The sequence below is a fragment of the Branchiostoma floridae genome, chromosome 7, assembly GCF_000003815.2.
Source record: "Branchiostoma floridae strain S238N-H82 chromosome 7, Bfl_VNyyK, whole genome shotgun sequence".
NCBI classification, from domain to species: Eukaryota; Metazoa; Chordata; class Leptocardii; order Amphioxiformes; family Branchiostomatidae; genus Branchiostoma; species Branchiostoma floridae.
The window spans coordinates 7,785,439-7,813,431 of record NC_049985.1 but is presented as its reverse complement, the minus strand read 5'-3'; the positions used below and the strand labels follow the sequence as shown (position 1 = coordinate 7,813,431).

Sequence of the window (27,993 nt, the reverse complement as noted above, 5' to 3'; positions counted from 1 at the left end):
TTAGCATTATAAATTAGCTTGAGCCAGAAAGTGTCGATTGTGAACTTTATTTCTAATCCATATACATACATTATGCATCAATCCCGACTTGTTTCTCAAAAGATAATTCTGAAGCCACTTGTCCAAAGGCAGATATTCAGACATCTAACATGTACACATGTTGCATTTTTTAGAAACCTTAATGGTTAGTACTATACTCTTAGCACAAGAAAAGCCAGTTCTAGCTCAGACATTTACATTATCATTTAAAACAGGCTATGAAACAGTGCCATGTGTCAAAATAATGATGCATGTTTTCGATGCATTGAGCTAAGGTGTAAAGAAACTACCGACATAAACAAAAATCTACATATTGCTCCTTGATGTACCTGTGAATAATTCCTTGGCAATGCTTTAACTTTTATTCTCAATATTGGTCATAAGTAACTTATATTTTAACTGCACTATACCATTCATATCTGACATCCAATTTGATTAAACATAAACTAAGTAATGAATGTTAGTTTAAGTATTTATACACATTCTTTATCCTGACATGATTGAAAAGACTTTCAATGGCGGGATATAAAATCTATCTTAGTTTACAAGTGTTGATGTCATGATCATACAAGACATAAAGCTGAGGAAGCAGCTGATCATTAGACAGAATGGCACCTTGACTGTTGCTTGAAGTACAGAATGAGACTGAGATTTCCAAGATTTTGGAAACTATTAGATGTTTAGGGTAGCATTGACTTCTACCTTTCATCAATGACATGAAAGGTAGTGCTTGCTACCCTGAAAAGTCTGACCATTTAAACAATCTATCCAGTGGCTAGAGTAATTGTTGTCTTGCATATCTTATTACTTGGATGTCTAACCTTTATCGACTATATTTCTTTACTTTCTAAAGACAAGGTTGCTTTACATAAGTAGCCGTCTCACAGTCTTTGACACAATATGAGCCTTTATCATCAGCCTTGGTTTTATTCATCAATTACATACAATGTACACATCATCAGAGCAACAATAAAGCACAGACTACAAAAATAAGCTGGATACATTTTTCACTTACAGTTACAGTTTTGCAGTTTCGGTTGAATTTATCAATGCTAGATATACTCCTCTAAAGTAACATGAAATATTGGCAACTTATATTCTTGTATTTCTCAATAATTCTTGTAAAGAATAAATGTAATAGGTCCTAGCGGAGTGTAGCAGCTATGTAGTTAGTTCCATCATGTAGCTGTGTGTGAGTGCTCTGAGCTCCTGTAAGGCATAGTCCTCTGGCATGGGTAGTTTGGTGATGTGTGGGGCTAACTGGTAGGATGGCACCAGGTATTCTCCGTCCACTGTGGGAGGTTTGTTCTGAAACAACAGCAGAGAAAATTTGATTATCAGCAATGAGACAGATCCATTATGTAAAACAGGATTTGATAGTGGGTACTTTGGTAAGAGACTGTAAGATTATTCATTTAGCTACTGAAAGACATTGTACGATTTCAATACACTGGTGCATAATTAAGCATATGATTCATATGAGTGGACTGGAAAGAATATAAACACACCAGACAAGCTACATGTAGAATGTTGTGTCTCTGAACAGTGAAATACCTGCATTCGGCATGATATCAAAATGGTACTGCCTCATACAAACATCAACAAAATCTGTCCAAATATGCAGCTTGTACCCTTCAGTACAAACCTGGTGTGTAATGCTGTAAGGTTTACTTTAATCTTATTTGGTGGTTTACCAAGTATGTAATACAAATAAAATCTACACATAGGTCAAACAACAAAGAAGGCTGAAGAAGCTAACCTGTCCTTCCAACACTAGTCTAAGGAAGCTGGCTGCTTTCTTGGCCATTTCAGACTGGCATAATCTGAAAATGAAAAATATGTTAACATTAAGTCAAGATGGATAGCAGACACAACTTACATTTCAAGTCCACATGTAGACAATAATGTACATGTACCATGCACAGTATCTGCTGATACTAGGATGTCATTTTGTTCAGTATCTACAAGAATACAATTATATTATAGTAAATTTAAGTACATGGACTTGTTTTTTGCCCTACCTGTCTTTAGGTGTGAGGCAGGGGATGTTCTCAATCCTACTGCACAGGGATGTCACCTGTGGATGGAGCCTCTCCAGGTCATAGCTGCTGGAATTCCCCTGTACATCACATAAGTTTGTATCAGTGCAAACAGTCTTATGTTTAGTCATATGCTAACTGTACCTCGTTCCGAACTATTTTCCACAGAGACATACAATTACAATGCTCATAAAGGAATGAATGGTTGTCACTTGTCATGAAGTTGCTGTGAATTGCAGCTTAAAATTATGTGTTGCCACTGTCCCAACAGGGGACATACAGAAAAGAAAACTGCTCCTGCAATACAGAATCACATGCTCTGTTCAGCTTTAATAACTACAGTATTGGACAGTCGTTGTAATTCTATATTTACAGAGCAAAAGATCTACAAGTACAACCTAGCCAAGAAACTCTTTTAGGTAAAAATAAAACCTTTATGCTTTTGAAGTGCGAGGGTGCATTTAAAGAACAAAAGTTCTCTTTTAAACCATGGTTGGTGTGAGCAAGCGGAGCTGAGTGAGAGTGAGTGAGTTGGTGTGATGAGACATTGCACTGTGCCAGATCACATTTTCCCTACCTTTGCCATTTCTACCAAAGCATTATTGATGAGAATGTAGTCGAGGAACACCCTCCCTCCAAAGTTCCAGTCCTGGATGGTAGAGGACCTGTCAGGGGGAGACAGCTCCTCTAGGAACTCCTTCAGATACTCGTAATCTTCTGTACAAGGAAATGGACAACATAAAAATACTTCATAAAAATTCTGTCATAAAAAGTGTAATAGATCAGTAAGCATCTGTGTATTGTTGTCCTCAAAAACTACAATCAATTAATTAATTAATTAATCAATCAATCATTCAATTCATCAATCCATCCATCCAATAGCACTGATGGTACTGACAAAAACTACATGTATAGGCATGTATATGTTGTACAAACATTCACTCACTCACTCACTCATACACTCACTATGCGGTTAAGCATCCGTTGTTCCCCATCTTGCAAGGGTTGGACATTGCAGGACAAACATTAGCATGAATATAGGGCAAATATTTTTGAAAGAGGAAGGGAAGAGATCATTCTAATAGATTCACAAAAATCCCCCTGTTGTCACCTACCATTGATGATAGCATCTGCAGCCAGGTGTTTCAGTACGATCCTGTGACTGGCGTTCCACTTCCCAGCCTTCAGCAGGTGCCAGGCCTCATCGTGGGACTTGCCTTCATACTGCGCCCTCAGAGCCTGCACACCAAACACAATGTACTTATTAGGAACAGTAAACTGAGCTTACCAGTCCTAAGTTAAACATTGTTTGGAGGGATTATACTACTTACTAGCAAATGCCTATGTGTTGAGATTTTGAGGATTAATACACTGTACACAACTTCTGACAAAACTACAGCAGAGGCCAACAAAATAAAACATTGTCCTTACAGTAACAGTGTTTAAAAAATCGGGTTGGTCGGTACTGATTTAGAATATTTCTTCATTGTCATCTATAATCATTATGCCATAAATTAACATAAACAGGACCAAAGATTTGTTGTTGATCTCCTTGATTGTTCTTTTGACCAGAGGAACTGATGTTACAATGTTTTCTATTCACCTATGTATACACATGTTTTAACAGATTAAATAGTGGATCTTTTGTGTCAGAGAGAAGCTCATGAAGACCCACCTTTGCTTCATGTATCCATACAACTGGCACTCTTAGTTTCTCCTGCAGAAACTCTTCTTTCTGTACATATGCCTCCTCTTCTGACAGACTACAGTGTCTGCACAGCAGCTCTTTAGTTACAAGTTCTCTCCTGTCGGGAAAACGAGAAAAACAACCTCACCAAAAATCATCAGAAAATGAGGTACTAGATTTCTATCTATTTGTAACATAGTTGTTAAGAGTTTAACTTACAGCTCTAGATGGCTGGAACAGAAGATTTACTTTCTGCTGAATGCTTTGAAGCATGACTTTTTACTGCATTTTCTTTTTCAATTCAAAGACAAGTACTCTCATCCGTAACAGTTCACTTCAGTATATCTACTATATACAATTTGACTATGTCTTGCTCCAGCCTTTTCTTACCACACCACATGTATATAATAGGATCAAATAAATGCATATGCAGTCCTGGTCGGAATACTGAGCTGGTTCCAATGTTGAACCCTTGGGAAAGGCAATTGAGACCAACCATCCATTGAGTCCACGAAGACGAAGATGATTGTGAGTACCTAGCTTTGATTATCTCTTGGACGGGACATAAACTTGAGGTCCACTAAAGAGTGTATAAGTCAAAAATGTATAGTTTGTATGGCCTGGACCCCAGGTATATAAACTGTATACTCTGGATAATCCTCTTTCCTCCTGTCAGAACAAAGTGAAAGATTCAGTCAAACAGGTGAACACCACTGCCCTCCACGTACCTGCTGTTATCAGTTATGTGCAGTGCCACAAACACGGCCCACTCCCACAGGCCCAGTGACTCCAGCTGGGCGATGTAGCCGGCGTGGATGGTGTTCAGGTGGTGTTCAGACAGGTGCGTATAATCCAGCGCCTGCAGCGCCTGGCACACCAGCCAGCTGAAAAACAAGACAACATGGCATAATAAGTAAGGGTATACTTCCTCCTGATTAAAGAGTTCTGTGTGTTCATTATTTGTACTTCCCTTGTTATCATTTTTTGTGTGCTCTCTCATCCATTTTGGGCTATGTTGCATCTGAAGGACATTATTCACAAAATTCAGTCCTTGGTGTGGACTAAGAGACGCATAAAAGTTAAATGCTGAAAGTATCAGTCGATTTATCAATTAGACAAAAAAAACACTGATACAATGTACATGTGTAGACCTTTTTTAAGACAGCACTTTTCTAATCTCTAAAACCATTTCAAGATTCAGATCCAAACAATGTTTCACCAAAGCCTAACTACGAAAAAGGAAAAGCACTGCAAGTTTGCTAAAAAATTTACCAAACATCACAATTGCAAACTACTTCACTACTCTATCCAGCACAAGAGTTAAAACAGGATGAAGTCTTGTTCAGTGAAAAATCAGATAAGAGAAATCTTTACCTCAGTCTGTAGTCCAGTTGGTTAGGTGTGGACGTCGTGGGAGCCAGCAGTCTGTCCAGCTGGTGGGACCGGTCAGCGTACAGCTGCAGCAGGTGGTAACACATGTCCCTGATCACGTACCGGTCCTCCTGGTCACCTGATCTGTCCGCACTCCGCTCCAGGTATGGGGGAAGGGGAGGGTTCGCGTACTCCCCATAGTCAGAGTTATTCTTCTGTTTAATAATGAAAAAAAAAAAAAATGACTAAGGAGAAGAGACATATTCTCCAGAAATACTGAAATCTTCAAGCTTTAAAGGTGGTTTAATTTTTGCTGCTGTAGGACATTACATATGCATTTCCAACGTATTACGACTGTATTAAAAAATTGTTTCCACTGTGAATCTAAAACACATAAAACACACAAGAGGCGGCTTACCGTAAAGGCCTTACAGTACAGTTGAAGAGCTTCAGATACAGTGGCTGAAGGTGTGCACAAGTACCTGTATGAACACAAGAGAAGCAGACATATACCAACAATCTACAGTACTTAAGCTTACTCTTGTCTAAGTTCAATCCAAAGACTTCCATCATGTAAAAATTCTAAGTGCTGAAAAAGAAGCAAGTGGTACTAGTACATCCAAACTGAGTTTTTAAAATTTACATGTATGCTTTAAGATCCATCAAGCTTTTACATATAACGGTACTGCTTTTCTTCTTACCACAAGTGTACAGCCAGGGCTCGTTTCCAGTCCAGGTTTTCACAGGTGTTGATTTCACCATTTGTGGTCGGCCACACAGGCTTCCCCGCTAGCAGGGCATACACTCTCAGTCTGGAGTCACTGATGAATCTGTCAGCCTTTACCAAAAAATACAGCAAAAATTAACAACACATGCAATAACAATAGATAGTCCTCATTTAAAACATTGTGTGAAAGTTTGTCCCCAGAATCAATGAAAAGTTTTTGAAATTCAAAGAAACAGTAAAGAACAGTGTGTGGTTGATCGAAACATTTAAGCAATGGTTGCTTTTACTTTCAAACTGTGATATTTTTTCCAGAGCACATTGACTTCTTACTTTCACTTTATGCATAAAAAACTTCTTACTACATGTATTTTTAAATGTATGAAAAAAAGTACCTTTAGTTCTTCCCAATCACTGAGCTGCTTCCCTACAAGTTCCCTGGGAAAATGGCTACCACTGGCCTGTGCCAATAGCAGGGCTAGTCTGTGGTCACCTGACTGTTGAGCCAATGAGCAAGCCTGGCTGATCTGGCGCCCACTCAGAAGACTGAAGATGGCATCTGTGTGCCCACCCTCCTATTCAGGTCATTAGAAAATACAATAAATCAATTCAATCTTTATTGCGCAAATGCAAGGTACAATGCAAGGCAGGTTGGTTCAATTATTATATGTACAGAATATCAAAACTAATATCTACATAGTTGTTTAAACATAACAATGATAATGGGTTCTATGTAACAAGTGACTAATCGCTATGCCACATTGGCTGATTGGTTTAATTAATTGTAAACAGTATTATATAGTGGTACATGATGCAGAGTTTACATCAATTGTTTGCGTCAATACGATTCTTTTTTTACAAAAGCAGTAGAGATGTATTCAGGACTTAAATTCATTCATCAAACTATTACAATGTAATGTTTTAGAACTTTGTAAAATGGCACATAGAGAAGAATGAAACACTTTCATTTGCTATGGCGTTCTTGAAAAAGAATCTGACCTTGAATTTTGAGTCTTGTACTTCCTGTTCTATGGTGTCCTGAGCCTGGTTCATCAGCCAATGGGAGACTGCCTCTCTTCTGGCCATGTGGTATGCATAGCTGGTCATGTCAAGGCCTATAAATGTGAGGACAAAACAAACTGTCAACAAGATAGTGGGCAGAAGTATGTTTAACGGTTAATACAAGTTACCTATTCTATGGAGCAACAGATGATCCTCCAACAGAAAAGCTATCAATAAGGATTTTTGTGTTTAAGTGGCAGTCTCCAGGACAAAAAAAATTATGTGATGATGGGCCTGTAAAATGTTGAACAGACAAACACACTACAGGCCAAGAACCCAATACATGTAATTTTAAAACTAAAAGCCCCTTCAACCCAATGAAAACTCATCTGTTGGTAGAATCCTTAGTTGTACAATTTGAGCTTTGTTCCAACACAAAGGAATTATCAAAGTGATGATGTCAACAGTGAATCAAAGGTAGCAGGTAGATGGAATCTACAATTGTGTTGGAACGAAGTTCAAATTGTTCAACCACTTAAACCATTAAGAGTAATGTAAGCATCATATGTACCATCCTCCCCATCTTCCCTGTCCTGGTCTGGCAGGTCTCCCCACAGAGCCACACACAGACTCAGCACCAGGCTAGCATGGTCAGCTGACTCCCTCTCAGGGTGTCTCACACCGGTGTTCTCCCTGTTCCTGCACGCCACATCGGCGTGCTGGTGCAGGGCGTTGACCCCCGGGGTGGGGACGAACACTGGGCAGGGGTGGTCTTCTGTCGAGCACAGGCTGGTCTCCAGCTCAACTTCCAGGTGAGACACGTGGTTCGCCTAGTTGGGGACACAGAAGGAAAATGTCAGAAGAATCACAAGGCAAGCAATGAAGATTGTTATATTCTTTTTGCTATGTTTCTTCCTCCTCTTCTCAAAACAAATAAGGTCAATGTCCTGGGCCAGCCAGCTGTTTCCATGGTTACCGATAAAGAAGCAAAGAGCCTGTGGTATTTGGCTGCAAAATGTAGCAAAATGGCTTAGCACACCAGAACTGGAGGGGGTGGTCACCATATACATGTATATGAATGTGTTGGAGTAAGAATAAACATAACAATAAAAGTAGTCAGTATTAGACTACATCATGTGAAGGTCAACATTATACGTTCGTTTTTGCAAATGTTACCTTTCCAGTTCTAATTGTAATCACTTCTTCTTGATCTTGATACTAGCAATAAGAAACAAAAACAAGATCTTACTCACCACTGTGACCTTGTCCTGCACCACAAAGTGAGGTGCCACGTCCACCCTCTCCATGACAACACTGAAGGGTGAGGACGTACCAAGTTTGGCCAGACGGGGGGTGGACTTGGGTAGGATGGAGAAGGGGATGCTGGTCTCCTTTTTTCTTTCTACAAACACATTACATCACAAAATTATTATTACCTCTGTAAAAACGTTGGTATTGCAGTCAGTTGGTGTTGGTTTGTTTGTGTTGGTGCGCATCTGCAGTTATGTGTATATTTAAGAGTGGCAAGATGCAAGGCAGAATTGGTGTATTTGGTGGTTTACTTGGTGGAAAAATGGAAGCATGGTTTGCATTGTTTATATTGCTACGTAAGATTATGAATTAAGTATTTTTGGTCAAATTTCTAAATCTATGCTCTAGAATGTGTTCTGTGGTCTGATAACACATGATGTAAAGAAGGCATATTGATATATCTGTTATCAAAAAAGTAGCCGCTAAATTTTTTTGTAAGCCTAAGCCCAGGTGTAATTATATTTTCTGCACACAAGCACCAATATCACACATACAGCATACAGCATTGTTGACTCCCTATTACCTGGTGCCTCTTCTCTGTCAGCCCCTGCACATCTCACAAGTGTCCAGTTCGGTCCCCACCCAACTTTGAACGACCGGCCCATCATGAGCGCAGCGTCTGCGACCAAGCTCTGCTTCTCATTGGTCACCGTCTGCTTCCACGGCAGCAGCATCGGCTGACGCTGGCTCCCAACGATCTTTCGAGGTCGCTCTATTTCCGAGGAAAGTCCGCTCGGAAGGAGGAGTCCCTGGTTCCGTTCGAACACGGGATACTGCGCAGGTTTGGACAATGAGGGGAAGAGCCCGGACTGTTCCACCTTTGGGGAGTATTTGGGGGAGAATCCTCCGCTTGGAATACGAGTTCTGGGGCTGTGTGAGGGGGACATTCCACCGAGACCGCGTACTGGGCTTGCTAAGGACCCGAGTCTGGCTGTGTGTGCAAGGAAGGACCCTGAAGATTGGATTTAACAGATGTCAGTCTCTGTATAAGATAATAAAAATCACACACACACACACATACAAATTGTCTACAATTTTTTAAAAGCTCACATAACGTGCAGTGTGTTTTATAGTTGAAATAAAATGTAGCAATTCTGACTCGAGATTAGTGGTGCGTACCGGTTCGCCGAACCGGACTTGGACTTGCTATAACTTTCGGTTCAAGTCCGGTTAAAACCGGAACGTCAAAAACCGGTTTTCTGGAAAACCGGAAATCTCTTTCTTGTTGTATACTAGTATCATCTAAAAACAACGCTAGATGCCTATGTAACTTTTTAATCGCAACCAACAGGCCAGAAAATAACGTATTTCTGCGTATTGTCCTACCGCCATAAGCCAAGCACATGGTCGCGCCGCGGGAACCTTCTTTCAAAATCCGGCAACGCGGCAAAAATGACAGGTTGACTTTAGCAATATTACCCATGAAAATAAAGCATGTGGATTTGTTTATCTCCTGGTATGGGTTTTAAGTCCCATATCTTCTGAAAATGAAGAAAATTTCCAAGATAAACAAGCTAAAACAAATCTCCGGCGCGGCGACTGTAAAAGACATTTGCCGCTTGCCGGGATACTTCACTGAAAGCATGGGTGAGCAGCTTGTTAAAAAGAAACACCGGCACGTTCTATTTTAAAAAAAGTTTTAAGTTCATGAACTTATTTTATACCTGCTGCATATATCTTTGTAACGAATAAATTTAAAATTAATTCTACTGTTGAATGTAGAAGATAAAAACACCGCACGCATCATTTCTACCCGCATTACAGTAGGCTATCCCATTGACCCCTGTAACCTCGCAAGCGCCATTTTGAAATTTCGGCCGTCAAAAAACAAGCGGAAAATGTCGAATTTTGCCGTGATTTCCCGATAGTTTTTATTAAAAATCGATGTTTCTACACCTTTAAAAATGATGCAGTCGTCTTTGGCAATATTTTGATAGCATGCGGCCCAGCGGCGGGCGCCGGATACGCAAATGGGTCGCCGCAGTAGAGCAAGTTGCTTTATGCTTGTGTCTAACGTTAATTGGGAAACTTTAGCGACCGTAAAAAACCGGACTTATAAGTCCGGACCTGAACCGGAATTTTTGGACTCGAGTCCGGACCTGAACCGGAATGTGAGCTTCGGTACGCACCACTACTCGAGATAGAGGCTACAATTTGCCACCATCATTTCATGGAGCATAGACTATACCTAACACCCTCACCTCTGTCCATTTTGGCCTCTGCCATCCTGTGAGGAAGGGGGGAGGCAGACCCAGATGGAGGGGCTGATCCACGGAGGGAACTTCTCCCACTCATGCCTCCAAACACTGGTTTGTAATCTATGGACAATGATAAAAGTAAAATTCATTAATAACCACATAGAAAGGACCTTGTATCACCTGTTTTATTCTTTGTTCAGCTTAATTTATAACAAATATCATGATGTACATGTACTTCTTTGTGATAGCCTATATTGTATATAAATATTTCACATTCTTGGTTTGGGCTCTAGTCGCACATCTGTAAGTTGATTCAGATCTAACCAAATTTGTTAACAAAATCTAACTCCCCATCCAAAGGGTAATGCAATAATGGCAACAAACACAGACACATGGCCCTACTGGTATGTTAGCTTACAAATGTGCCCTAAGTTGCAGGGACTGCCATTCTCGTATTGGACTGTTTAGTCATCGTTATGACACCTTATCGACTGTTTAGTCATAGTTGAAGCTGTATGACTGAATCAATTAGGATTTTACCAAAGGAGGCCACATTGATGGAAAGAATGCTCACCCATGCCCTCCCCTTCCTCCTCATCCCCGAAGAAGGAAGCCTTCATGACCTGCATGCGGTGAGCGCTCATCCCCAGGTGGGTGGCCAGGCGGTGGGAGGACGGCACAACTTCCTCCTCAGACAGGCCCTCCAGACCGTCCTGGTCACCTGAGGACACGCCACATTGTCTTATTCATCTTACAATAACCTGCAATGTTGGTTGTCTGAAATGCCATTTGTAAGCTTTCTGTAAATACTGAAACACTTATTTGAGTGACACATTTTGTAAAGGTAAGGTGGCATATCTTGTCACCTGAGGACATGCCACATTAGCTTAATTATCTTGCAAAATACTTATTTCTATAACCTGCAATGTTGGTTGTCTGAACTGCTATTTTTAAGTTTCAAAACGTTTCTGTAAATACTGAAGCACTTGTTTCTGCCCTACTAGACAACAAGCTTTTGTACACTATTAACCAACTTGATTTTTGGTTGTACATCTAATAGTTATACCACATCTAAAATTCTTAATCCCACAAAATTGCAACTTTTCAGTCTTTTACCAGAAATCTAGGAAATGTTTCTGCAAATCACAGGTGGTAGGTGAGTATTTCAAATCCTGATTTCACTAACAACATCATGTCTTATTGACACTGTAGTGCTATGAAAAAGCGCATGACATACAAGTTTTGTATCAAACCAATCATTATAAGAGTACACATTTATATTATTCCCTGAACAGATTTCATGTGAGATGTACAATACAAATAGATACAGCATTGTTGATAAGACGTATGTTACAAGGAAGTTTGTTGGGACAGTTTCTATTTCATGTCATTTTGCCAATAAGTTGTTTCAGTCCAATCCCACCCCCCTTCATGTACATGTATTGCTGCCCATTCTTCCTACCAGAGCTGTTAGGTGCCAGGTCAGGGATTGGCTCCTGGCTGATGTCAGCCATGTCACTGTCATCCTGCATCTGCTCCATGATTGGCTGCTCAGACTTCACCCTCTCTGTGATTGGTTGCTGCTTATTCAAACTGGGAGGCTGATTCTCTTTCTGCTGCTGCTGTTTCTGCATTCATGGCAATGTAACATCTTATTTACTGGTCAAGTTGGCAAATGTTCAAAATTGCTATGTGCCATCATTACTGTGAAATAACCTTGTTACATCAACTACACACTGTAAAAAAACTATGCATTGGCTTTCTTTTACCATTTAAAAGAAGACTGTTGAGTTAACTATCTCATACCATGTACCAGTACTATGTGATACAATTACTGTTACCAAATTACTACTACCAGCACTTGAATAGTGTGCATACAGCATTTAGCTTAAGAGTCGGAAGATCTACACACCTGAAGATCTGCTTGTTGCTGCATCTTCATTTTCTTCTGTTCCTGACCAACCAGCTCTTCCTCGTCTTCACTGTCATCCAGGCCGTACTTGGAGAAGTGAGGCACCTACGTGTACAGGTGTGCATTAGTGAATCAGATAACATAACCTTCATACTGGGACAGGTAGGTTTGTCACCTACTGGAGGATGTGGCAAGAGTATTGTATTATCATATAGACTACTAAAGAATCCTTAAATCTAACCTTTTATCTGCCTTACTCTTATCTTAAAGACTTTTTTCTCATGGCTTAGCAACCCCCCCCCCCCCCCAAAAAACACAAACTCCTATCAATGATGTTATTTTTTCAATTACTTGTATCCTGTCTTTAAATGAACAAGAAAAAAACAGAAGATTAGGAAGGCTAAAACACAGTCTTTTTAGTGAAAGTAAACAATGCTGTAACTTACCTGGAAAACCCAGGACCCTGTGTCAGGTCTGTACTCCAGGAACCTTGCTCCAATCTTAGATGTGGCCACCTCGATCTTCTCCTGGTAACCCATCTTCTTCAGGCGATCCGGACTCTGAGGTAACACATTCACGACGTCTTAAATAAAAGTCACACGTTTAACATATCTCATTGGTAAGGAGATATAAAAAGCCAACTTAAGCCTAACAATATGTGATGCCTTTGTGATTAAGTTGTTAGGGTCTTGCTTTTGGGCTGTTGTAGCTCATATGACTTGTATTAAATCTAAGTTACTAATAGCTAAAAGCATTTCACATTGAACAGTGCTCATCTCAATATTGCTTACATGCTGAATGCTAAGAAGAGAAAGCAGCATTTACCACTTTCAAAAGTCTTTGGTATGACCCTGCCAATTTTTGAACCCACAAAATTTTTGAATCTCCAAAACACAGAGCAAGCACATTTTACTACCTGACTTGCATGTTACTGTAAAAAGCCATGTCCTAACCTTGATGGGAATGTGAGCTGTCTTGTCCATGGGCCAGGTACAGTGCAGGGTGACCTCTGCCTTCTTGTTCAGGCCGTCTCCCTCTGGGGGCTTAGTGGAGTCATCTGGGTACACGGTGATCTCCTTCCTTCTGATGTGCACTATGGAACAAGGTAATAAATAGCAATATAATATTATAAATGCAAATAATATTACCTCTTACTCCTACAGGCAATGAATATCTAAACATATCATCACATATAATATATATAAAGTTGCTGCTGATGTGTGCCAAATACAAAATGGATCGTTGACTTCCTCTCAAACAGGAGCCAGGTTGTACGCTACCATGGAACACTTTCCGACAGCTTGAAGGTTACCTGCGGATTACCCCAGGGCACTCTACTCGGGCCGTTGATTTTCCTTGCGTATATCAACAGCGCCGCACATCAGGCTGCCTCCAAACGCTGGAAATTCGTTGACGACCTGAATCTCTTGGAAATAAGAACCCCCAACCTAAGTATGTCTCATATGCAACAGGACTTGAACGACCTGGACCACTGGTCTCGCACCAGCCATATGAAGTTGCATCCCAAGAAATGTCAAGTTATGTACATCCATTTCAGGAAGGTCCCGTACCCAACACCATCTCTCATGATCGACAACACTGAGCTACAACAGGTGCCAGTGATGAGGATCCTGGGCGTGTTTCTGCAGGCTGACCTACGTTGGAACTCTCACGTTGACAACATTTGTAACAAATCTAGCCGACGCCTTTACCTCCTCCGTAATCTGAAACACTTTAACGTGTCCATCGGCGACCTAGTCACAGTGTATGTGACTTACATCCGACCAGTCCTGGAGTATTGTGCCCCCGTTTGGCACTCCGGGCTCACCACTGCACTTAGTGACAGGGTCGAGAAGGTCCAACGGAGAGCTGTGCGCATAATACTGGGACAGAGATACACGTCTTACACTGATGCCTGTTCTGACTTGGGTCTACCTTCGCTACAAGCACAACGTCTTGAACTGATCACACACTTTGCTAACTCTCTCAGTCAGTCCGATCATTTCTTGCACTTACTGCCACCAGCCAGAGGTGAGATCAGTGGTAGACAGACAAGGTCATCCCACAAACTGAACACTACTCGCTGTAGAACTGAACGCTATTGCAACAGCGCTGTACCCTTCATGGTCCGTCTTTTGAACAAGTAATTGTAACCTGTATGTTTGTGCTTTGTATCAAATAGTAAGTCATTGTGTATTTTAAATATTTGTTTACCTTCCGATAAAGGGATATGCTGATATTACTGCAAATACTAATTTATATGCTTTATCCCGATACTGATTTAATTCGTCTGCAACGATTTTTAAGAGCTGTACTATTGTAATGACTCATGATATTCGATTTTAACTACTTTAATGATTGATGTAATGACATGTCGTAATTCAGCCTTGTGGCTGCTATGTTACTGTCAGTTTTGTTTTCGAAATAAACCAGTCATATACATATGTAGCAACTGGATATGATTTTGGAAACAGTCAGATATTTCAGGCAGCATCCACTACCTTTCGTCTGTGGCTCTTAGTCACTACCTGAAATGTCATTTCCCAAATCATAACCAGTTGCTTGAGTAATTTCTATTTGGCATACCATATCACCTGGATGTCTAACCTTCAGTAAAGGTACAATCCATCTGCAAATTTGACTATATTATACATTGGCAGTATAGTACACTGGTGTGTTAACAAAGTTTATAAAAAATGGAACTGACCAGTTTCATCCAGGTTGAGGTTGGCGACGTTGGTGAGCCCAGGGAAGAAGACGGAGCCGTAGCCTTCTCTCCCGATGACAAAGTTCTCCACCCAGCAGTCCCCATTCTCATCCACCATGTTGGCCAGCTCATCCAAGGACGGCTCGGTGTAGTACTCATTCTTGGTCAGGATAATGCCTGAAAGAAAATAAAACTCTCAGTTAGTCGAGCTTGTCTACATCATGATGTTTCTCAACGAGGGAGGAGAGGTGCTGCTCCAGTCTTATTCATGCAATCCATAACCTTCAAGTGGCCTTCAGGTCTTGATATGTTGATGAGCATTGAGGAAGCAGTTCAGTGCATAGAAGTGGTCAGGACTTAACTGAGCAAACTCGTTAAAAAAAAAGAATCCATGAATTTCAACATATTACGTCTAGGTGGGACGTGAGATAACAGCCATCACTATAAGGCCACACCAATTTTATTCCTGGTTCTACATTGGAATGTGAATATGAAAACAAACTCTGAGGGTAAAGTCTGTGCCTTTGCACACAAAGTTTTAGGGGGAGAATATAGTCAGATGCAAGCTTTTATCCTAGCCCTGTGTTTTCAGGATGCCCTACAGAAATATGTGCTAGAACGAAGAATTATAATGGTGTGGCTTAACCAAAGAAAAAAAGTTCAATTTTACATCTGTTTTTCTAGAAGTCACTGTTTCTGCTTAGGCCTAGGAAAAAAAATGTTGTGTTTCCTGTTTCCCTACCTACCCTAAAAAAACCTGCCGACCCTAGACTTTTTTTTGGGTGGGCAGTGGAGTCACATAGCTTCCAGTTAGAATTTTTATTCAGCCTGCTTCCTATTGAAGTAAAACACTGCTTGTCCCATCTAATGAAGGATAAATGTATCTATCATGCACAAAAGTTTGAGATTGAAAGATAAGTGTCATCATGCATTTCAGTTTACTTTGTTCAACTGTATTGTAATATGGTATTGTAATATGTATCACTAGAGTTTTGGCCAGCCTAAAAAAAAATACAAGAAAAAAAAAAAAGATAATCCCTACCTACCGACCCTAATTTTTTCAGGACTGAAACAGGAAACACAACATTTTTTTTCCTAGGCCTTATCACAAAACTAGGTTGTGCATATGTCCCCTACCAGCAGGGTGTGGTTCTCTCTCCACCTCATCCTCGACCTCCCCCTGGTCATCGTTTGTCGGCTCCCCCATGCTGTCCTGGCCGGGACTGCAGCTCCTCTGTCGCAGGTTCAGAGCTATGATGCTGTCATCGGGAGCAGGGGAGGACCTGGCAATTCAGAAACAATCTTCTATATAAGTGTGCATCATTTCTTCTTGTAATATTTAAAGTATTAAAAATGCCAAGAATATCTGTATAGTGTGTAAGCATAATGAGCTGAGAACATGCTGGAAGTATATTTTACCTAGATACAGGAATGTTAGTAGTAACAGCAGTATAATATGCAGTGCTATTCAACTGGGATTGTCCATTCTTTAGTACATTTCTAAGCAAAGCACAATGAAAAGACAGCACATATATACAAAAAAGCAGCTCATACATGGGTGGAAATAGCATGACAAAAGTAGAAGCTCAAGATGATTTAGATGAATAGGGGATAGAAGAGAGACCCACTTGTTTGCAGGTGTTTCAGGGATGGGTTTCCTGACAGGGTTGGAGTAAAGGTTCTCCATAGGGTCATTCTCCTTCTCACTCTCACTGTCAGGGTGGATAACATCAATCAATCATCATAGAAATCAAAATAAAAAAACAAATCAAACGTCTCATGCCTGTGTGTAATATTTTGATTTGCTGTGAATTTCATCTCTTATTTGTTATTGTGAAATTCAGTCTAAGTATTTTTCTCCCTTCTTGCAGGACTCTGGGTCAGGGCCCAAACCAGCCTTCTCATCCTGCAAGTTTCCGCTAATTCCAGTTACACCATTTTCACCAGGACAACCTTAGATCCAGGCCAGCGGGGACAAACTTGCACACACATTATGACGAACAAATAACAAACCGAAAACAATACCCTTGTCTTCACAGAGGTAACTAGCAACGGAGACTTGGGACAGTACCAGACGTAAAAAATATCGCTCGAACAACTGCATCAATATTATATCATGATTATCAAAAGACAGAATAGTGATCTATCCTACCTTGTTCTTTTGTCCTCCACTAGGAATGTGTCAGAAGGGTAGGCAGGAGGGGCGAGTAAGTCATCCTCCTCTCCAAGCCCTGCATCAAGTTCACTTGCAGTCTGAAACAAGCATAAGGATAGCCTGGATCGGTTTCTTGTTTCAAGAATCCTCTCTATACAAGTAAAGAATGAAATTGGTCTCCAGCCATTGTTAACTGAAGTTTCAAAATAAAAGAAATATCCTGTCATTTTTCATCATACCTTGTGATAATAAAAATCCACCTATTCCCAAATCAGATAGACACAGAGCAGTCATGTCATGTGTAAAGAATTTTTCCTGATCGACGGGCCTGATTCTTGTATACAGGTGCAAACACTTACAGGAGATGCCTTGTTCTTGATGATGAGTTTCTTCACACTCCTTCTGGGCACAAATGTGTCGTTGCTGAGGGACGTGTCCTCGTCATCAAGGCCTTCAAACAGTTGAGACTAAAAAATAAACAACAACAATTGATTACAAGCTGTGTACAGTGCCTTCAAGTATCATCATCAAGTTGCATCTACCTCCACATTGTCAAACATTTCTCTTTTGAACTCTGAACTTGAACACTGGTTGCCAAAGTACAGATCTACCATTCAAGGTGCAAGCAAATGGACACAAACTAAACATCCTGAAAGCCAACACATTTAGGTACAGCAACTCCCCAATACTATATCTGACTCGTTTGCTAAACCAGTCATTAGCATTTTGTGCCATAGATGTGGGTCTTAACATCATATTCCGTAAAATGAAACTAATTGTCTATCATACATTTATCAAAATTCTAAGTCTGTGTAAAATGTTGAGATTAAGTCTTGATCATACTTGTACATTTCGACTCTTGAACATTGTAAGATTTTCCTACCCTCTGAGGAATGTAGAGAAGTTATATATCATAAATACAACATATGATAAATAGCAAAGGAGAAGAGAAAAAAACATCAACCTCTGCCAATAATGTTTACCTTTCCTGCCACCAGTGAATGTAGCGGTTTGGGCTTGATCTTGGCCGTTGGACGTGGAGAGATCTTGTAGTGCGAGGGCGTGGTCAGGGCCTTCTGTGCAGCCAGACTGGTGGGCTTCAGCAGCTCGGCTCGCTTGGCTGGGTCCTGGGAACAGTTCAATGCACGTACTTTGATTAGTATATGTGACAAATGTAGAGATGGAAAAAGAGAAGTATGCTTTAACTGAACAGCCATAACAAATTGAAAAGTTGCAATGGCCGAGTGGGTAGAGTGTTCGCCTTGCATTCGGTAGGTCGTGAGTTTGATCCCTGGCTGAGTCTTACCAAAGACTTTAAAAATGGTACATGCTGCTTTATCTGCTGAGTACTCAGCATTCGGGAGTGTGGAAGTTGAACACACACCACTACCAGTGGACTAGCCCCCTGCTGTAGTGATAGCACAAAGTTGTGTGGCCCATGGCTACTGAAACTGAGATGGGTGCCGCCCTATGTGCGAGAAGGACTTTGACTGATGTATATTGTATGTAGTACCCTTAGAAATTGAAAACTGACTTTACAAAACTAGTGACCTGTATTTACAGTAAATATATGTTTGTACTCACAGCAACATTGTTTCTGAAGAGAGGTGAATCCCCAAAGGGTGAGTTGGACAGAGCCTGCAGCTGCTGCTGGATCTGGGCCTGCTGGGCAAGCTGTGCTGCAGCATCAGTACTGCAAGAAAAAAAGTTTTAAAAACATGATGGGTTTTAACTACAAACTATCACTCAATAAATAAATCATGACCATAGCATGTCCAGAACACAAGATATCAAAACTGGAAGTTCTCCTGCAGTACCATAGAAAGCCGCTAGTAGGCTGATTATTGAACTTAACCTTAACCTTTAACCACATACCAAATATTATAAGGATTCATTCACAGCTTCTCAAGTTATGCTGTCCGCAGACACACAAACAGTACATAAACTACAACCTTGCTGGTAAAGGTAAAGAAAGCCAAAGGGAAAAACTTCTCCTTCCTTCAAATCTTAAACAACAGTTGTCATATTTGGAGCCTCAAAGTTATTCTTTGCTCTTATGACTCTCTGAGAGTAAACCTTCACTGTTACAGATTTCAGGAGTGAAAAACTGAGAACTTACCCCAGTGCAGCTGCTGGTTGTGTGAGGTTTAGTCCAGTCGTTCCAGTGCCAATTCCAGCACCCAAACCTGATACAAGTAAGGCAGGTGTGATCTGATTAGTACTTTCAAACAAATGTTGAACATGCCAAAAAACATGAATCATTCAGAAACATTGATAAAAAACAATATATTGGAATTACCATTTCATTTCTAATGGAAAGACATAAAAAGCATGACACACTTCAAAATCTGACAAATAATGCTAAAAAAAATAGTACCAGTATTTCCAAAGATTGAACCTGTCCCCAGGGTCCCTAGCCCGGCACCCAGGCCAGTACCAAGGCCAGCCCCAAACGTGTTGGTGGGCTTCGGGCCAAACAGGGAGGTGCCTGTGGAAGTGGTGGTAGTGCCAAAGGCTCCAGTACCAAATCCTGTTCCTGTACAATGTGGAGACATAGATTTTGTTATTGGGTTTAAGTTTAATTGCTATCTCTCTAGAGAGCCACAAGCATGTTTGTCTTTCTTTGGGCAATGCAATGAAAAAATATATGTATTGACTCCAAGTATAAGATCACACAAACTATACAAGATATTGTCATTTACAATTTTACAACTTCTTTCAGTCAATGATATCAAAGAATTATTATTATTATTTTATCAAGTATACACAAGTATCATTATGAACATCTGGACAAGAATGATACCATTGGGAAATAAGTGTTTCTTACCCAGACCTAAAGTCAGGCCAGGTTTGTTTTGACCAAAGAGCCCACCAGTGTTGGTAGCAGTGTTACCGAAGAGCCCTCCTGCTGTACTTGTTGTTGTGGTTGCTCCAAAGGTAGGAGCCTTGTTAGCTCCAAATAAGCCACCCTGAAATATAGGATACAAGAAACTGTTGACCACTAATACAAATACAGTCAAACCTGTCTATAGCGGTCACTCAAGGGACTGGAGAAATATGGCCACTATAGACAGGTGGCCACTATAGAGAAAATGTTTATCAATTGGCCATGAGCAAGCTACACATGATTTCAGTTCCCACAAATCTTTCTCACCAAGTAACATTGTCTCGATCGGTAAATTCACCAACAAAGACTTGCATTTTAATGCTCAAGGCATGCATACCTTCTGCTACTGCGAAAATGACCCTGTCAGGAACTCCAAATCCTCACAAACTACAATTTCAAACTCGGTGCAGGGTCACATAAGGCTGCAGTATGGTTGCAATAGGCAGTTTTACTGTATCAAAGGGACCGGAAATCGTTAGCCTATTTCTTAATCATTACGAATCCAAGGGACCGACAAAAAGTGGCCACTATGGCCAGGTGGCTGCTATGCAAAGGTGGCCGCTAATACAGGTTTGACTGTACATGTATAGTCAAACCAGTACTAGTAACCACCTCTATATAAGGACCATCTGGCAAATGAAGTCAGATAATTTTTTCATTAACACAAAGATTAAGGATCCTGTCTGTAGTGACTACCTGTCCATATAGACCAGATTTTATCAGCAATCTAAGTGGCTTTGTTGATCAGTTTGAAGTGTACAGTATTGAGTAAATTTTTTGTAAGCACACCCATATCAAAGAAATGCTGATGTAGAAAGTTACAAACATGTCATCAACAGTCACATCTAAATTTAGTAATAAAAGGCAAATTTCTTTATCTTTATGACCTGTTCATACTTTCAGACTAAAAAATATGAATATTTGGATGCTGAGGAAACAATATATCTGTGCAGCAAAATAAAATGCATCCTCAACTACATCAAAAGAAAAATACCAGCAAAGGGAAAATGGATTGATTCAAGGCGGTATGAGACTTACAGCCTGGTTCTGTGTGCCGAATGTTCCTGTGCCGAATGTGGTGCCAAAGCCAGTTGTAGTGGTTGTGCTGGGTGTACCAAACAGTCCGGTGGTCTGGGTGGTGGGCTGACCAAAAAGCCCAGTCTAGAGCAAACAGCAAAGAAAATATAGATATGGTTATTACAGCAATTTACTGTGAATGCGGAGATGTTCTTGGCAGTAGGGAGAAAAAAGGTAAAACAAGGGGGCAGGCACAAGAAGTCCTAACCAAAAACAAAAAACTGCTGAGAGCATTCCTTCTTCTACAGTGTTCTATTCCCACAAAAAAGTTTAAGTCTTTCGCACACCATAAGGTGTATAGGCTGGCACCCATCTCCACTTTCTTAGCCCTTGGGCCACACAGCTGTGAAAGCACAAGTAATATTACAGCAAGGGGACAATCCCCTGATCGCACTACATGTACAACTTCCATACTCCTGGCCAATCAGGGCTCGAAATGCATGTGCACCCAGGTGCACCCAAAATTGGAACTGTGCACCCAATTATTTTCAGTGGGTGCACAAGGTGCACCCTTCTTCTTCTTCTTCTTGTTAAGTGCCCTCAATCTTTATCATAGATTATTATGGCACTAAGCAACATCACCCAAATATTTTCTTAGGTTTATGTATGGAAAGATATCAAGTATACTAGTATACATCATATTCTTGACATCTAAGTGTTAGAAAGACAATAAAAATGTCTGTCATGTTACTTGTTTAAGAATTTGATAGCTTGTAACTAAGTTTTGTTATTAGTTTTTTTTACATTCTACTTAGATTTAAGTGGTGCACCCAAAAATTTTTTGGTGCACCCAATTTTTTAAGCTGGGTGCACCAGTGCACCTAATCCCCAAAATGAATTTGAGCCCTGCCAATAATGCAATAAGTGCTGAGTTCTAAGAAGAGAAGCAGTATGTATAATCCTTTAAGTCTTTCGGATGATTTAGACATCCACCTACTGCATGCAAAGCAAGCTATTGCCGAAAACCACATATTTTTCATCTATCTTCTGTAACTACCCCCACCTTCTGCTGAGTCTGCCCAAACAGCCCAGTCCCGGTGTTGGTCTGCCCAAAGCTGAAGCCTGTGCTGGCCGTTGTAGTGGTGGCAGTGCCTCCAAAAGGGCTGGCAAAAAGGCCCCCAGCCTGGGTTGTCTGGGTCTGTCCAAAGAGGCCAGTGCCTGTTGAGGTGGTACCAAACCCTGTAGCACCTGTTAAAAGATGATATCGTTAACACCAACATTTCCAAAAATGAAATAATTCTCCAATTTTTCTGAACATTGCAGGAAATGATGGGCACAGATCACTGCTGCTGGCTGTCATGAAGCCCCTACGACTACTGCAGTCATGGGTCGTGAGTGCAGGAAATCTATCTAATAAGACCATAACCTTGCACCATATGACAACATGATTTTCTTTTGCCTCTATCACTTCTATCAGGGACAGGTGTATCGGCAAACAACACCTTTATGCAATGTGTAACGCATGATAGGTGCAAAAATGTGATCTCTCTTATAGGTCACGTGATCACCGAGCTGCATGTGCTCTATCCAAGTAAAAGCAATGATTTTACACAAGGTTACCTGTGGACCACATACTATCACATGTCACTTTCGCACAGCCTGAGAGTACAAAGCATCACCTTTAGCTTGAGTCTGACCTGTACCGAAGGCAGCTTTGCCAAAGGTAAAGCCAGTGGTACTGGTGGTGGTGGCGGTGTTGCCGAACAGGCCGCCTCCCGTCTGTGGAGTCGCTGTCCCTCCAAACATCGCAGTTGTCCCAGTCGAGCCGCCCTTACGATTGGCCAGGTAGTCCTCAACACGGAGTTCCTATGGACAAAAGGAAGTTCTTCTTCACACCATCATTATGATAAAGCAATGTTAGTATGAAAATTAACCTGAATTTTTAAAACACATTATGAAGAGATAATCTGTCCTCCAACTAATAAAATTGTAACTTTTGGCTGAGGAGGTGTTTTTTGACCAAGCTAATTATAAATTCAGATTCAACTGTTAACAATAGTAAGAGTTTGCCCAGTTTTGGGGACATTACATGCATATACCATATCTACACACTAATCAGTATCGGCATGTCCACCTATGAGGAAGTAACTAAGACAAGCAAACCTCCAAGCTCTTGGTCTCGTACTCCTTCATGGCGGTGATACACTGGTGAGCTGTACGAATGTTCTGGGAGACTCCATTCTTCATCATGGTGTCACTACCAGACACAGGCTGCGGACATACAGGAACAATGTGGCAGTCATTACCTGTACACAGCTCACAATAAATCTGACACTGCAAATATTTCTTTTCCAATGCAATGTACATGTATTACTACTGTACTACTACTAGGGAATTGTTTCAACCAAAAATATAAAACAGAATGAAAACCTCTTTTTTTGCTCCTAAAGCAAAATAAAACAAACACACAAGTAATTGAATTTACAGTGCTTTCTTATATACTATTAAGACCAGAGAAGCTTGATCTTCTGGATGATATTTTCTGGAGATCCCAATTCTTCTGCATGAGTGCCCAAACAGCTAAGTACACATAAACATGTTCTACTCACATTGAACTTCACAGTTGTCCCATTTGTTCCAGCTGCAATGCCTCCAACTGAAATAAAAATCACACTTGTTCAATTTCCTGTCAGATACTGCATAACATTAGAACTGGCAAGAAAATGTAATATTGAATTTTATATGAAGACGCTCCCTTTTTTTACTGTTCCCTGGCCAAAGTCTGCATGAAAAGTATTGCTACCCCTTGTATTGACTGAAATACAGTACAAACAACACAATACATCTCATGAAATTAAGGCAATTTTCCTTTTGCAACCCCCCAACTAGCAGTAGGAAAAACATTCACATGATATACAGGGCAAAAACATTTTGTTACAAGTCTGGTACATATATCATGGAAGCTCATCTGTGTTGGTAGTAATCATAGTACAAAGCTAAACTTTCTTCCACCACAAAGGTATACACAGATCAACAACCACATCCCCTTCTACAGGATCAATACTGATGACTAGGGGTGGGTACCAGTACAGAAAATTCAGGTCCAAGTCCGGTTCAGGACCTGATTCAGTATGACTTAAGTTATACCAATGGTCCATTTCACTACAAAGAAATCTTTTTGGTGGAGTACTAGTATTAGACTTACACTGGCGTTTTAAAACCCTACAACGCTAACTGCACCTGTATGATTGGCTGTAAAACTTGGTAGAAATTACTATAAACTCTACTCTACTTCACTCTTGTTATTTTCTTCCACCTGCAAGCGCCAAAACATGTGGATGCCTGATAAAATAATCTGTTAATTTTCTAATCAGTCCAACATCTGGTCCACCTAATTTTTTCAGGTCCGGTTTTTCTGGACCGGTCCAATAAGAAAAAAACGGTTTTGTACCGGTCCGCTGTACCGATACTCAGCCCTACTGAGCCGATGACCATGTCTGTTACACATTTGTACATGTTCTTACCTGCACCAAACAGCCCTGTACTGGTGGTCTGTCCCCCTCCAAATAGACTTGGTGTCTGCTGGGTGGCTCCAAACAACCCTGTACCTGTGGCAGCTGTGGACGTCTGGGTTCCAAACCCTACAAATACACAATGGAATAGTCCAATGAAAAATATATATGGGAAGTACATATGATTACTCTCCAAGCAGATGTTTCAGCCGAGGATTATTCTAATTTTTTTGCCATTTCTTTGGTTTTCTATTTCTATGGTAGTTGCTGTGATTTCTAGGAGGAGGAAACTGAAATAAATCGTAGGCACTACTTATAAAACATAGATTCGTAAACAAGGCAAGAAAAAGCACAACAAAATAACCCGACTGAAACCTCTGCTTGAAGAGTAAGCTATAATTAGTGATACAACGACACATGTTTTCACTATTCTAAACTGGCTGAGATCTGTTGTTGGTCAAACTGTGGTAATAAAAATGTGTATGTTGTTCTAGATGTTCAGCATTGTCAAAAGACTAAAATTCCATTAACAGATCATCTGTGATGCAGACCTCCAAATCCTGTCTTGTTCGCAGCCCCAAACGGTGCCGTCTGCTGCTGTGGCGTCGCGAACAGTCCTGTCCCTGCTGTACTTGTGGAGGTACCAAACAGCCCCCCTCCCGTCTGCGTGGTGCTCGTGCCAAACCCTCCAAAGGTGGACGTTGACGTGGACGGTGTGCCGAAGCTGGTGCCTCCGAAGAGCCCCGTCCCGGTGTTCGTCGCTGTGCCGCCAAACAGCCCTCCGGTGGCAGGGGTCTGGGTGGCCCCGAAGCTACTGGTGCCAAAAGCACCTGTGCCTGCAGTTTTAGCAGCACCAAAAGGTTTTGTAGTTGTGCCTAAACATGCGGAGAAACGGGTCACTTCTGTCCAGCAAGCAAACATGAACACCGTGGTGGGTACTGTTTCATACACGTACATCACACAGACATGCAACGTGTCCCAATGCAACCAACATAACAACATGCCAATAAAAACGTATAACGCATTCTCTGACTAACACAATTTAAATCACACTTTTAGACTGTTTTTGAAAGGCTTTTTGATGCAACATACCGGTAGAAAACAAAGAGGGGCTATGCAATAACGTAAAATATTTCTGTTTTCTAATCTGAGTTTTTAAGTTAAGAACAGCAACAGTGACCAAGTTATTGCTTGCTGGAATCAAAAGTACCTCATATAAATCAACCTTCTTTCTGCCATGTAACAATCCATGTCATGGATGCAGTTAGTTAGCAGGGAGAGTGTCAATATACTTGAGAGAAACTCAGTTTGATCCTGCAAATAAATTCAGTCTCAATGCTAGTTCAAATTCAATGAACACTATCATAGTAGTATGCCACATGCCTAGGAAGACTATGACTTGTAACATACATTCATAATTCCTAACTTTCAAGATTCATCAAACCACTAGGTTCTCTGTATAGCAGCACATTTTTAGCATACATTCAATAAGACAAGCACAGCTATTCCAATAGTCACATTGGAGCTGTTAGTCTAGATCTGTTCGATGCAAACATTCCATTTCCTAACAAATATAGTCAGTCATGGACATACCGAAACCAGTGGTTCCCCCAAAGGGAGTCTTCTGCTGACCAAACATGTTGAAACTTGTGCACTATTCAGTGTCCAATAGCAATGGTAATGGTGTCTCCCGCTGTTGATCTCTCAAGTCTTGTTACTTTGTAATGAATTCCTCTTCAGCTGACCTATGAAGATAAAACAAACACAAATCATTTTTTGGAGTCAATGACAACAAACATGATATGATGTGTAACTGCCACAAAGTATTTGCAGAGCCTTCAGCATAGTTCTTGAAAATAAAATGGAATGACTAATGTACAATTGAAAACATTCATTGTAATAAAGCTCTTTCAAGGCTACGAAGCAGCAGAGTTGGGCAGTAAACCACAAATTAGTGGCGTCACTTGGCACAATGTTCGGATGTTTGGCCCAGAACTCGGAGGTCCTGGGTTTGAATCCCCTAACAAAGCTGACAAAAGTGACATGCTGTGAGTGAGTGTATGTTGTGTGCTTGGGAAACGCACTAACACCAATTTCCTTGCTTCACTCAGGTGAATTATAGCTTCAGATAGGGACGTCCATAGGATTGGACATAATAAATGAAGGTCGTATGTTTGAAGAGAGCCACACCTTGAGGCTCCAGCCCGTTAAACTTAAAGAACCCACCGCACATAGCGAAAAGTTAAAACAGTATGCCGGGTCCTTCCTGGTGTGGGTGGATCAAAACCTTTCACTTTGGGAACATGTCAACATGATCGTGGGGGTCACCCGGTATCATCGTGGGCACTAATGGAAAGACAAGAAAATGGGACAGGCCTAGGCAGAGGTGCAAGAAGAACCACATCTACGCAGAACATAATCCTGACACTAACAATTAGCAACATGGATCATTGGATGTACAAAACTGGCACATACGACATAGTGACATACACAAACCCAATGCTCACCAGGGCAGCTGGCAGCAAAATGTGATGGTAAACAAACCCTGTAGCCTCTTTTATAAGATTGACATGAGATATCTTGTTTCAACTGCTTCTATCTGGTTTCTGGGCAATCCCCAATCTTTCCAATGACCACCTTCGTATGCAGGGCTTGGGGATTCCCCATAAACTAGCCTGCACTGGTTGAGACCAACATATTGCACACAGGAACACTGGGGATTTCCTACCCATGTCAAGTTGTCAAAAATCATCAGCTTAGAAAGATTAGGGACCACCATGATTATGGCATATCACATTAATCAACTCAATACAAAACAGGTTGTGGCAAGCGAGGTATGACGTTTACTACCAAAATGAAAGGGGGAGGGGGGCGACAGTTTACGACTTATATATTGGGCCAAAATCTATGCACTCGGGGTGCATTGATTTAGAAATACAACAGATTTGTTGACGAAGGTTCCCGGGGAAACTTTTCGCATGGTTGTGTGAACAGTAGAATTGATATATTGTCAAGAAACTGAACTAGTTTGAACGAGTCAGATCCATACCGCCATTTTTATCCCATGACGTGCTGGGGATTTCCCGCGCACCTACGACAGGTTTCTCTACATTTTCTGACCAAAAAGCGAATAATACTAACCTGTTGGACTAAGGGTAGGACTCTGTTAAACTGGTGAAAGGACACTACATGCTGCAAAGTTGTCGTGTCGAGCAGAAATCCTGTAAATAAAGTCAGTTTCTGTAGTGAAGTTTTCAGCGTTCCTCGTGAAGCACAGCCTCGCTGTGATGAGCTGATCTCGTACCCAGGGGCGCAGGGGCATAACAAAGAGTAGAAAGAACGCACGGCACTCTGGGTACGAGCTCAAAGCGGAAGTTGGAAAGTGTGCAACACCACCACCCATCCTCCTTGACTTTCAATCTCCATCTGCTT

At 41.0% G+C, this 27,993-nt stretch overlaps 1 protein-coding gene and 1 long non-coding RNA gene across 2 annotated transcripts; both read right to left on the bottom strand.

The window, feature by feature from the left end:
• Nucleotides 1–31: 31 nt before the first annotated feature.
• On the bottom strand, nucleotides 32–27,861 carry LOC118419408 (nuclear pore complex protein Nup98-Nup96-like). Its single transcript, XM_035825776.1, has 40 exons — nucleotides 27,703–27,861; nucleotides 26,155–26,306; nucleotides 25,113–25,436; nucleotides 24,574–24,690; nucleotides 23,659–23,705; nucleotides 23,213–23,320; nucleotides 22,729–22,915; nucleotides 22,113–22,297; nucleotides 21,071–21,193; nucleotides 19,973–20,114; nucleotides 19,523–19,681; nucleotides 19,265–19,331; nucleotides 18,730–18,838; nucleotides 18,129–18,272; nucleotides 17,505–17,612; nucleotides 17,143–17,243; nucleotides 16,619–16,702; nucleotides 16,128–16,273; nucleotides 14,991–15,167; nucleotides 13,237–13,376; nucleotides 12,730–12,843; nucleotides 12,284–12,388; nucleotides 11,834–11,999; nucleotides 10,946–11,092; nucleotides 10,375–10,491; nucleotides 8,697–9,125; nucleotides 8,116–8,264; nucleotides 7,434–7,692; nucleotides 6,860–6,975; nucleotides 6,256–6,435; nucleotides 5,838–5,974; nucleotides 5,555–5,618; nucleotides 5,140–5,351; nucleotides 4,494–4,649; nucleotides 3,754–3,883; nucleotides 3,194–3,317; nucleotides 2,656–2,795; nucleotides 2,061–2,158; nucleotides 1,799–1,862; nucleotides 32–1,347 (listed from the first exon to the last, which is right to left on the bottom strand). The coding sequence occupies exons 2-40, from the start codon at nucleotides 26,198–26,200 to the stop codon at nucleotides 1,201–1,203; spliced, it is 5,568 nt and encodes a 1,855-aa protein (XP_035681669.1). The 5' UTR covers nucleotides 26,201–26,306; nucleotides 27,703–27,861; the 3' UTR covers nucleotides 32–1,200.
• LOC118419127 lies at nucleotides 16,133–17,244 on the bottom strand. The gene is made up of 3 exons (XR_004831594.1): nucleotides 17,143–17,244; nucleotides 16,619–16,702; nucleotides 16,133–16,273 (listed from the first exon to the last, which is right to left on the bottom strand). It is a non-coding gene; the product is annotated as an uncharacterized LOC118419127 (long non-coding RNA).
• Nucleotides 27,862–27,993: the final 132 nt, after the last annotated feature.

What these genes read in the sequence shown, in the direction of transcription:
- LOC118419408 (XM_035825776.1), bottom strand. Translation starts at nt 26,200, where the DNA reads ATGTTTGGTCAGCAGAAGACTCCCTTTGGGGGAACCACTGGTTTCG. An exon ending in AGGTCAGACTCAAGCTAAAG is followed by an intron (nt 22,298 to 22,728) that starts GTGATGCTTTGT and finishes ATCTTTTAACAG; the next exon opens with GTGCTACAGGGTTTGGTACC. An exon ending in GTGGAGGACAAAAGAACAAG is followed by an intron (nt 16,703 to 17,142) that starts GTAGGATAGATC and finishes CCACCCTGACAG; the next exon opens with TGAGAGTGAGAAGGAGAATG.